The sequence below is a fragment of the Cyprinodon tularosa genome, unplaced genomic scaffold (assembly GCF_016077235.1).
Source record: "Cyprinodon tularosa strain WSP-4 unplaced genomic scaffold, ASM1607723v1 ctg378, whole genome shotgun sequence".
NCBI lineage: Eukaryota > Metazoa > Chordata > Actinopteri > Cyprinodontiformes > Cyprinodontidae > Cyprinodon > Cyprinodon tularosa.
In genome coordinates, this window is record NW_024039094.1 from 309,061 (window position 1) to 321,994 (window position 12,934).

Sequence of the window (12,934 nt, forward strand, 5' to 3'; positions counted from 1 at the left end):
GGATTTTGGCTGTAGTGAAAACTTTTTGTTAAAAGCTACATGACAATCAGATTTCTAAAAAAAAAAAGGAAAATTATAGAAAAAATATTTAAAAAAGGAGGATAACTGTTTTTCCACATACGTCTAGGTAGGTAAGTATTGCTGTATCCCATACTGTAAAAAAAATAAAACAAATGAAAAACTGGTCTACTATGCAGTAAAATGTAGTTTATTGATGTTCTAAAATACTTCAATTGGACAAAAAGCAGTAAAAATTTTTAATCTCTTAAATGCTTTGCTAAAGCTTAGCCCTTACTTTAAGTTTGAAGTATTTTTTTATCAATCAAGAAATCACTCCCAAAGAAACACAATTTGCTGAGTAAAATATATGCTTTACACACAGACTGATTAATACAATGATTTCCTTACAGCTAACACGAACAGGACATTTAAAATCATATCACACCAAATGTGTGCTTACTGAGAAGTATGTTTAATACCTGCTTACGGATTATTTTTATTTAGAGGTACTTTTAATCTGATAAATGAGACACATATTGAATGGAATAAGATGATCTCTGAAGCTTAATCTCTGATATAACAAAGATCATTAAAGCTATTAGCATTTACTAAGGCTTACCTTTTAAGATTATGTTCTTTGCTTAAGGGAGGCAGTGATAATATCCAAGTCTGTAGAAGCAGCAGAATCGATGCAGAGCCAAATGTTTTGCAATAGGCAAAGCATGGAAGGACATGTGGAGACTATTAGTTACGGATTGGTAACCTAGAATTAAGATAGTACTTTATGTCCTTTCTGTGTGATATGCAGCATTCATATACATAACACTGTGGCTTCGAAAAAGATCCGCTAAAGATTTTGCTTTTTGAAAAGGCCCTATGGAAGACCAAATGGTCCCGAACCTCAAGTACATTTGCATTTGCCATGCTTTTTAACAACCTAAATATAATGCTGCAATGTGAACCCTGCCCACGCTCAGAGGTAAAGTCTAGCTTTTCCAAACATGCAGGAGCATGAATGCAGTTTAGAGCCTCTGCAAAAATGTCTTTTACTACACGGTAGATAACATGATACTCAAATGTTGTCAATGACCATGAAAGTTACTCCCAACCTCTGAGAAAATGTAGTGTTTTCAGATACTATTGTTATTAACAAAGCAAATTTAACCTAGAGATTTTTGAATTTATAATAATCTATTTCTTTATTTACAAGGTTTTTGTTTGGTTTCCCTTGGTTGCATTTGTTTCTTGTTGTGTCTTCCATTGCTCTAAGAACAGTATGTTTATGTTTCTCTACATGCTCAGTGATGCAAGCATTTTTTTGCTTAGTTTTTGATAGAGATAACGATAACCCTAAACTATATAAAAGCTGCACAGCGAGCTGCTGAGAAAGCATTATATCAAGAGAAAGAACAGGTGCTGCTGCCCTCCCTGCAGAGGTTAGATCTTAAAAACTTACTGAAAGTTCATAGATGTTATGTGAGCAACATTTTAGTTACAACTTGTCTTTAGAAAGGTTTCATTCAGGTATATTATTTTCCTTTCTTAAAAAGATAAACAGATACATCACCTAGGACTCTAACACAGATTTGGGTGTCCATGATTAGTGTCCTCTACTTTAGCCTCACCTGTAACCCTGTTTTGCTTCTAACCTTCAATCAGCATGGCCACATTGACGCAGCTCTCCATGCATGTCCATGTTTTAACCAACCACCTGATTCATCCACAGACACCATCATTTCAAATATTAACTTTAAAAAGCAAGAGATACATTTCCCTCTGAACCTACATTTCCTTTGCAGGCAAAATCTTGGCACAAATGTAATATACACAAGTAGAATAAATTCAGAAAAAGGAAAACTATGTGAAAACCAACCTAAGGTCTACCTTATAGGAAAAGTGTGTGAATTATGCTGTAAACGTTTGTGTAAGTGTGACTCTTACCTTTGTAGAGTGAGGCTGAGGTTGCCTGTGCAAGCCTTAATCTTGTTCTGAGCTTCAAGGTGATTCATACCCTCTGAAGAAATACCGTTGATAGAAAGTATGATATCTCCGATGTTCATCCCAGCTTTAACTGCCTTGCCGCCATCAGTCAGCTGCAAAGGAACACAAAAACAAACAGTTCAATATTGAAAGAATAGATTTGGGTTATACCAGCTCTGTTTAATGAGGAGTCGTCTTTACTTTCTCCATATAATCTCCAATTTCAAACACTTATAATTCAAACCTAGTGTTTTCTCATGTTAAAGACATGAGAAGGACTTTTCAGGGAGTTATGTAAGCACATTTGTTTGATTTGTTTCTCATAACCAACAACCATTGTGATCTCCTTTCCTTTTCCTGTCTTATCAGCTGAGATAGGAATCTTGTTCTCCAAACATTTCTCAGATACTACTCAACTTCCACAGCAACAATCTGCAAATAAAAAAATAAAAAAATGACTTGGACACATGATGGAAGAAATGAAAACTGAAAAGTTTTAAAGCTAAAACCTTTTAACTATGAAACATCTTGGCTTTAATGTTACAAATATTCTGAATCCGACTCAAGGTCGTCTTTAAATAATCTTTTATTTTTGGTGCTTAAAGTTCAATCTATCTTGGTTCAGTTCTTTTCCTACTTTGTATTCCAATCCACCATGACAGCTTTGTTTGTTTTTTTATGACGCATATTGAGGTCTTAATAGGTGCTAAAATAAAGGGCTGGAATTTGTTAAAAATGCACCTTACTGTTAGAAAGTGGAAAACTGATTACAGAGGAACATTTAACTCTTGTTTTTATTTTTAATCAATCATTACCACGTGTTTATAGATGGTATAATGAAAGTCCACACAGATCCTGAATACTTTAGTTTAAGGTCATTGTGTAATAGAACCAAAACAAGTACTTTAAAACATTCTTTTCCTAAAACCAAGAACAAATACCTGAATAACAAGACCCCAAATGAAATATGTTACGAAAAATATGATCCCCTAATGATCAAATCTTTAATCTAGACATATTTTAATACTAGATCAATCAGATTAACTGCTTTAGATCCAAATATATAAAAAACCAAGGTGCACCAAGTGTTAAAAATGTGCTAGGCGTTGAACTCCATAACTGCATAGGGAAGTTTTTTTTTGCAAAGGTAATTCTTCTCAAGCAGAAGGAAATATGAGTAGAGAGTAGCAGAATATTAACTAATGCTAAGACAGGTAAACAAAGAAAAATACTTTATTAACTGCTTCCTCATGCACTCAAACCAAAATTGACTATCTGTAAGCTCTTCTATCATACGGAAGATTTTCCAAAGCAAATGAAAAGTAAGACGAGATTACCTTTTTAGTATGGCTACCATAAAAATCCAAAGTATCACCTGATGGTTTTTATTATGAAAGCTAAAACAGGGTCTTAAAAGTGTCTTGCAGAGCGAAGTGAGAGTTAAGGCCAATGTTTCATCAATTTTCACTGTGCTGAGTCTTGCATTTTATGCATGGAAATAACGTCATAAAATCGTGACGACTGCATGACACGCTTTGAGGTGTGATGACTGACATGTTATTACACATAAGGCTGTGCACACCTCATCAATCAATCAGCACTCTCTTAACACACTCAAACCCTGCACAGCCATGCTGACTGCCAAAAGGACTCTGTGCACTCATTATCTTAGTCTTTATTACCACCATAACTTCATGTCATCTTTCAACGAGGTGATCCAACATGAATCAATGTGACAATAGACAGTTTAAGTAAAGTGGGAAAGTTCAACAAAAGGAGTTTTCTCAATATTTTGTCTGCTTGCTGGTTTAGATATTGAGCGAAACAAACAAAAAAAACAACCTCTTACAGACAACTCAGCAAATTTCTAGGATCCCTTATCTTGCATCTGTTATCCTCACCCCCATTCAGTTGGGTGAAGCTATTTATACGAACCAAAACTGATAAGGACAGCGAAACAAAGAAAAACAACATATCCCCTTTCCTCACAGCTAAAGAATGCATTCAGGTTGGGCAACTCTGAAATGCAGCCATTGTCCCATTGTGTTTACTCTCAACGTAACAAAATAGAGGAAAAGAATGGGAAAGGGAATGGAGGAATGAGGAAGTGACACCACTAGTGCCAGCAATTGCCACATTTTTCTCTGGGCTTTGAAGAGCGCTGCTTTCCTCCCCTCACTTGCTACTTGATCAGTATCAGGAAGTCTACAGCTCAAAGCTGAGGCTGATGTAAGGATACCAACGTCTAGGACAGCGGTTCCCAACCTTTTTGGACTTGGCCATTATATAATACCATGAGTTGGTTGTTATTTTCCAAAAAAAATAGAAAGTACAACTGATTATAAAATGAAAAATATCTTTTTATTTTCCTCAACCTGAACATTTAATACTCAGACATTTAATTCTTTTCAATTAGAACCTTAAACCTGGGTTTGAATGGCGACAAAGCCATTCTCAAGCACATATCAAGGTGCTCATTTTAAGCCTGGATCAATATTTATTTTTGATAATGTTCATGGTGGGGAATGCTGCTTCACAGCAGCAGGTTGAGCCAAACATACTCAAAATGTGCAGGGTGATCTTTGAGCAGGACATTTCACTTTTCTGTTGCCAGTTCACCGTAGTTCTTCCAGCAATCGACAATTTCTCTGCTTTTCTCCTTCTTTCCCATCACCCAGTTTGCAACAGGTTTGCCTGCTGACACAGCTCATTGGCTAATTTGTGTCACGTGTAGCCTGGTCCCGGCACTCCGGAGGGCTTTACCATATTAACAGCAGAAGTGGCGCAAGTGAAGTTAGACACTGTCGTCGAAAAACATGCGGTAATTTATACATTTTTTAAATCAGGTTGGGTCCGGATTAGCCAGCCGATGGGTCTGGATCCGGACCGCGGTCCGCTAATCTGTGACCTCTGCTCTAGTCTTACAGAAAATTTCAATATGACTTTTTATTTTTTTTTTTTATCTTTTCGGTTGATAAAATCTTGGTTTATTTTGCATTTGGTTCCTTAAAAAGTAAAACCCATCCCAGACATATTTTATTTTATTTCTTTATCTGCAAAGTAAAATATTAAAGGTTTTCATGTACCCCCTGCAATGCATTGGCAGACCACTAGGAGTGCTAGTACCCCTGGTCAGAAATCACTGGTCTAGGTCAGCAGTACCCAACCACCGGGCCCCGGACCAGTACCGGTCCGTTGGTCATTTGGTACCGGGCCGCATAGAAAAAAAAAAAAAAAAGACTGGACATCAGGAGCATACTACGTGTGTCATTGTCTCCGATTACACCTAGATGGGACCGGCTTGTTTCGGAGAAACAAGCTCAGGGCTTCCACTACTTCAATAGTGGTGATTTTTATTTTTATGCTGTTTGTATTTGATTTTATACCGCTTGTATCATTTTATTTGATCGCATTTACCCCCCACACTTTAAAGGCCGGTCCGTGAAAATATTGCCTGACATATAACCGGTCCATGGCGCAAAAAAGGTTGGGGACCGCTGGTGTAGGTCATCTATGATGAGGCCACATGGTATAATAGGGCTCTGAAAAGCCCAGTGTGTGGACAGACTCCTTCCTTTAAGTGAATCACTTGCTAATTAAACGTGTGACACAGATTCTGACGTACCTACAAGCATTTAGTGAATCATATTGGTTTACTTTTAATGAAGCAACCAACATTCTCAGAGTATTCGTCACAATCCTCGTTTTCAAAACCTCTGTTTTCACAAGTGGAAAAGGCTTGTAGATTGTGATGATTATAAACAGCTTCATGTTCAAGTTGAATAAATAATCAAATAAATAGAGAGTAAGGGTTACATTTTGAGTTCACTCATCCTCTTTATCCATCCATTCTAGCACAGAGATCACACAACGGCCTACATAAATAGTTTCCATAGAGAAAATCCTCCTTTTATCATCTTTTTGTCTTGTCAAGAAGTTGACATTCATCCATATAAAATGTATTCATTAAAATAGTTTTACTTTTTCTATCCTCCTCCTCAACTTTTCAAAAGTCTTTTTTTATTTTCAGAACAGACTTTAAAGTATGTCAGCTATTTTGAATCCCACAGTTTCAGAGATCGGTACTAGAGAAACTGGAATTTTGTGCAGTATAATAAGATACTTCTCTGAAGCGCACATTTTGATTTACTGTAATCTGAAGTGAACAAACCATACTTTGTAAATCCCAACTTTCCCCCATTCAATCACTGTCGATCTCATGTGGATACAAAACAAATAGATGTTGAGTAAGAATCTCTGGCATGTGGAGTCTATAAATATAAATCAAGCAAGGTCCGGGAGAAACTCGTGACAGAAAGCAGATAAGTTATAAAAATTGACATTTGCTGTTCTCCAAAGAGAGAAGTATTTTGTCACATAGTGTTTAATCAGATCCTATAATTTCATGTCCACCATTAAAACTTGGAATTACTTAAATCTTTGCAACATAAAATGGAAAAGACCATGTAATGGCTGTGTAAAAATTTAATGTAATTACGGGAGTGGGTGATGGCTGTGCTTTTTAAATTAATAAGGGTAACTGTCCAGCTGTGTTGAAGCGAATGGGATTTCGCCTGCATCATAGTGAGGCCACTGTTTCGTGGTTTTCTTCGCCATACTGGTAAATTTACTGCTGTGCAGTCATTAATAATGACTGGTGTTTTCAGTGTGGTTCTGTGAAGGCAATAAGTCAGACAAGTAGCTGGGAATTTAACATGTTATACAGCTCTAACAGAAATGATGTTACATTTTAACCAAAAAGAACATAAAAAACATTTTTGTTGTGTTAAAAAAGTGTCCCCTTTGCCTAAAAAAGCAAGCAACCATAGTATTATCCTTGATGAATGGAAGTTTAAAGACAAATTGGCAGTCTATTAATGTTTCAGTTGAACATAAAGCTGATTCTTTAAACATACTTGAAAACATTTAAATCTAAATAATACACTTTAACATCTTTCATCAACACCTTTTCTCGACAGTTTAACTAGCCATTGCTTTCAGCCTCTCCCATTGTCATGAGGACACTAATCACCTCCCCTGGTTCTCAGTGTGCAACTTCCTGCCTTTGGCGAAAGCATGGAATAAGGAATGGAGTTGTCTCACATCTGAGAAGTCATGCTACAGGAAGTATCTTGTGGTGGGAGCTGAAAGGCCAGTGAGCCGCATGCCATGTCTGAGCAGGATGGAGTAAGACGGAGGACCTTATATGGAGAGGACTTTGGTTTAACGCTCCTGTCATCACAAAAAAGGAAAGGCAGCTCTCTGTGACACAATGCTGCCAGATTAAATACCTCAGTCCATGTGTGAGGCTTCTGATGCCAAATTTCAGACACAAACCTATAAAGTTTCAGATCTACTATGACTTGACACACTACTAATGCATTTCATCACTAAAGCCACTAATTAAACACAGTTTATAAAATGTAGAATAGTTGGGAAACAGAAAGGAACATTCATGGGTTTATACAGACAAGCATGGCATGTGATTTAGTCTTATGTACTCACTTTGACAGTGGATTTAGGGATATTTCTGAGCTTCTTTTTCTAAAAGAACATCCCAACAATGCTATATAGATTCTATATAAATATGAATTAGGGTATAGGTTCAACCAATATATATAAAAGATTATAAAAACCTAGGAATTGTGCTTTTTAAGACAAACAATCAAGCTTCCATAAACATGACACCGAATATAGCACTTCCATGTCGGTAGCCCATACAATAGTGTCTGTGTCGTTTCCAAAATAAATAGATATTAATGTTTTTTCCTCTCTCTCTTGTGAGCGCTTATTGTTTGTGCAGAGTGTTTGACTGCTGCAAAGTAACCCCCCCTCAAGGATAATATAAAGTCTGTCACATCAATTCCACTTCAGGACTACGGGGCTGTAGATAACTACAAGTTCAATTTGCTTTAAGTCTTCATTTACTAAATTGAAAACATAAATGAATACCAAGCTATCATGCAAAAGTTGCAATATTAATACTCTTGTTTGTGGCAAGCAGAACACAACAGTGTAGAGGCATCTGCATACCAAAGGATCATCTTCTCAAAGCCAAATATCCCAATTAAGGACATGAACAGTGGTAGACAAGCGGTTGTCATGGTTTGACCTCAGTCTGTTACTATATCACTGTGGCAGCTACAAAACCTGAGATGCCAGGAAAACCTTAAAGGAGCTCTAAGTCAAATTACCATGACAACACAAACAAAAACACACAGTGTAGCCCCGACCATGCACTGAATACTAAATACTCCTCATAGACAGGTCCAGAAGAGAGCCAGCTGGTTTACCCTGCTGAGCCAGAAGATATGAAAAGGTTTGAGGGAAACCCAAGATTGGGCCCTAACTCCATCCTGCCTGGTTTAAAGTTAGATTTGAGATAACAGCATCCTGCGTTACAACACAATGTAAACAGCAGGGCTTTATCCAAAGGGGCATTCTTAGAACTTTTTGAGAAAAAAGAAGACATTAAATCAATAAAGCACCACATAACTATACATGCCTGATAATAATTTTAATGGTGGCACAAAAAATTGCAGGTTTTAGTCAAAGCTCTCCCCATGTCACAAATCATGTGCAGTAACGGGATAAAGAATCTTTCTAAAAAGTATGAATGATCTAAATCAAGTGACAGCTCAGCTACTCTTTATAGCCCTGCCATATTGCATAAGTAAACCTAAAAGCACCCCCCCAAAAAAGATCCAGACAGACAGAAACCAATCATACAGGGATCAAACAGATACTGCAGAGAACAGCTTCTAGTAAATCCATATGGATCCTGAACGCATCCCCAGCAGCCTGCAGAGTGCACAATGGATGCTTAGGAAAGTACGAGCTGCTTCCCAGCTAAGCAGCACAAACCACAACTTGTCTCTGTGGTTTCCTAAAATGCAGGGTATGTTTTTATCCTTTAACAGCTTGCTTTTATTTGTTTCTGCACCAGCATTTATGGCTAAAACCAGACAGCCAGCATTGTCAAAGAGCCAAAAAAGATAGTTATGTTTGGAGTCCTAAAACTTTCTTAAATAAAAGAAATGATATATCCAACACAGTGGCAGCTTTTTAAACACCGTTTTTGATTTCTGAACCAATAGTTAAACTGCCAGGCAGAAGAAAGACAGAAATACGACAAATAAACACAGACACTTCCCTTACCTTAAGCATAAATTATATTCCTTTTACTATGTATGAGAAAAGTTCTAGTATAAAAGTCTTCCTTAAGTTAGTTTCCTCAGTATTTCATGGCGGTTTATGGAGGTCTGTCGAGTCTGCGGAGAGGAAATTAAACTGCAGTTTTGGCCACCGTCTCGGCTGCTTGGACTTAACAGTGTTTCAGAAAAATGTCTGAGAAGAATAATGGCTGGTGGGTGAAGGGGCTGTTTAAAGACGGATCAAAGAAGGCAGTAAAACGCTTCTACAAACAAAATTACACTCACAACACTTTCAAAAAGGGGAAAGTGTCCAAATTTAAAGCTGTAATATCTCAGGGAGGGGTTTGCTTTAAAATAAAAAAAATAAAAAATGAATTATTTATATATATATATCTATATATATATAGATATATATATATATAAACTTACCCCCTACTCTGGTCTGGATACTCTCCACAGACTAGTTCCTATTTATACAGAGTTGAACCAAACTTTCCCATATAAAAAAATACAGTGACTAAAAACAGAGCCCGTATGGAGGTAGGAGACCTTCTGCAAATACAGACCTAAAATTAGCCTGCATGTTTTCAGAAAATATGACAAGCCACTTACAACAGCAAATAAAAGGAAAGTAAAGAGAAAGAGGCCAAAGGACAAGGAAAGAGCATGCTTTCCAACAGTGGAAAACAGTTAAAAAGAGATCTCTGAAGGGAAGCAGCAGCTTCATTCTTCCAAAAGGCATTCATAAGGCATTGGGTGGTCCCAGTTTCAACACTTACCGTCACTAAAACAAGTTAGATATTTCACTTAAAACGTCAAATGCGATTATACCCTGCATATGTTATTTACTTAATCAAATACATACAGCATGCCCCCACAGCATTATAAACAGAAAATGCTCTGTTATATAGTGCATAATACAATTTTTCAAGTTATTAAATGATATTTTAAGCACTAAAGCTGAAAATCCCTTTAAAAGGAAATCACAATGATTGTTTGAGGTCATTCTGCAGCAAGCTTTATATTTTATCCCCAATCATTAGCTCAGTTACATGTGGTAGGCATATGTAAAATATAGCTATTACATCATTACTCCATGGAAACACCATTCATCAGAGAATAAATACAAGCTCAGATGTGTTGTCAACAGATGTATTTTCCATTTACCTGGTGAGTGCATCTAACATGGCAGGTTTCTGATGAACCCTGAAACAAGCTTGAGGTCAACACAATTTTCTCCCTCACCAATCTAAGGGATTAAAGCAGCAGTGAAAACTATTTGCAGATGTTTCCAAACACGTCTTGTCTACTTACTCTACAAAATGGATTGATTCCAATGATGTTGTCCATGTCTAAATGGAGGTTAAATTATACATCATAATCCAACACAGTCAGGACACAAACCAACCACCGAATCATAAACAAATCAGACAGGATCGTTTAAAAAAGCCTCACTATAAACAAGAAATCAGAGCTATTTACTCAGACTTCGCAAGTATTTTTGAAATAAAACACTAACTGGTAATTAGATGTGATGAGGGATTTACTTCAAACCGCAACTCATTCGACGTAATACGCATATTCAGAAGGCGGCAGTATAATTTTACTGATAATCAGAAAGTAGTACATTCGGAATCTTTTAAACATAAAACCTATATGGTGAAATTTACTGAGCAATTCAACATAATATGAAGAAGGTAAAGAGTTTGTGAAGTGGTTAAAACCATTAAACAAAGCAAGAGGCAACATTTTCAATAAAACCTTGCTGAAAATTAAGTTATCTGATTTTTTCCCCCACCAAGTAACTGAAAATACCACTGACCAATAGAGTCTAAGCGCTTACTATGACCCGAGATTAAATAAATACAAAACATTAAACTATTAATCACATGTTATATTAAGATATTTAAAAAATGATCAAGTCTTATTTTGATATCATGCAATGAACTTGCAGTGCTTATAGCAGAGAGACACATTGCATGAAGTTGAGAAATGTACATTTCCTGTCCCACAGTTATTAATATTTAGCATTGGTAAAAAAAGATTAATTTTCCTTTTTAAATGATGAACTTTGACTTTAATTTCTTAATGGTGGGATGATTAAACAGCTGTAATTCTTATCTAATCTACAAAATTATCAGAATGATTCATATAGTTTTAGAAAATTAGGAAGATTAGAAATCATAAAACGGCCTTTTTATTTTTGATGCACATTTTGAAAGTAAGACTCCTGCCATGTTTTAGAAATCTATTACACATACAGTAGACTAATATATTTCAAGCCTTTAAATGTGTAATTTTGATAAGTGTTGTGCACAGATAATTCAAGTCCGAAATTCAGTCTCAGAAAATAAATAAGATTAAGGCTGGGTTGTAATTGAAGTCCATGTTATTTTGAAAGGATGTAACTTCCTTCAGATCTTCTGCATTTGTCTATCCTGCTGGTGTCAATACTTCACAGGTTCTCTGTGGGGTTCAGGTCAGGCCAGTTTGTTTGCCAGTCAGGCTTAGCTCACCATGGTCACTTAATCAGCCTGGTGTGCCGGTAATTTTGACTGAAAAATGAAATCAATATCTCCATAAAGCTTTTCAGAAGAAAGAAGCAGGAGTTTTTTTTTATGTCGTGGGAGATAGCTGCTCTGACAGCTGACTTCTGAAAACATAGTGGACCAGAACCAGCCGATGACATTAACACAAATTATTACACCGGACTTTAAGCAGCTTCAGAGCCTTCCCACCCTTCATACACTTTGTGGAGCCCTGACCTCCAAATAAGATTCAAGCTTGCCTTCTTTTTATCTCTGGACAGTTGAGCTATAGTAAGAATTTATCCTCCTTTGCCAAGATGTTTGTAGTCAATGAGTAGGATTTGCAGTCGCAGTTGTATTTGGGGCTTCTGTCCAGTCAGCAATCATCCTCATCAGACTGAGAAAGCATTAAGAGTTTCAAAAATACATTTTTTTTTTTATTCTAATTTATACCTGAGGCATCAAATTTGGGAATTTATTATCTGTAAACCATAAAGAACAGAATAGCAAGAAATAAAAGCTTGAAAAGTTTTCAACCTATGTGTATTGATGAATCCATACGATACACGATTTTCCCTTTCTGAAATGAGTGATTAAATATATTTATTGCTTTTTACACTGTACTTATTTATTTATTTTTTATTAACATGCACATTCAGTTGTACACTGATAAACAAGGATCCAAAATAATCAGTGAATTGTACAAAACCTTTTCATTTTGAAATTCCTTTACTTTGTTTAAAACCACATGAGTTTGGGATATTTTAAGCTTCATATAATCTATGAAATCTGTGAGGTTTCCATGATAAATGTTCATCAAAGAGTTTTTGTATTTCAAAATTATCCACATTAATGGCGCATCAATACTTTTTTACCACTATAAAATATTATAAAAATTTGCTTTAATAACATTTAGATTATTAAATATTATATTATGTTAATATTAAAAGATATTTTAATTATTATAAATTCTGTTTCAACCATCTTAAGCACTTCAACTAAGCATGGTTACAATCCCAAAAGACAGATTAGATGTAGTGTTTGGTAGAATAGTCTTTTCAACTGTTATATATTGATTTTTTCATATATTTGGCCATGTTAATGGACTCCAGCTGTCGATGACAAAACTCAGTTTGTATTGTTTTATAGGACTCACAATGGGGAGATTATATGAAAACAAATCGAAAAAAGAGTAAGCTAAATGTTTTACTGCAAATGGCATTAAAATTATAATATTCACCAAAGCTTAATATTTTTGTTTGATACCATGCT

General features: G+C 35.9%; 1 protein-coding gene across 3 annotated transcripts in view; it reads right to left on the reverse strand.

Annotated features, from left to right (window-relative positions):
- Positions 1–12,934, reverse strand: part of pdlim5b (PDZ and LIM domain 5b) — a 49,020-nt gene that overhangs the window by 25,149 nt on the left and 10,937 nt on the right. For all 3 annotated transcript variants that reach the window (XM_038296823.1, XM_038296821.1, XM_038296820.1), the window contains exon 3: positions 1,942–2,093. In XM_038296823.1, coding sequence (XP_038152751.1) covers positions 1,942–2,093 — 152 coding nt within the window. The remainder of the gene's footprint in view (positions 1–1,941; positions 2,094–12,934) is intronic.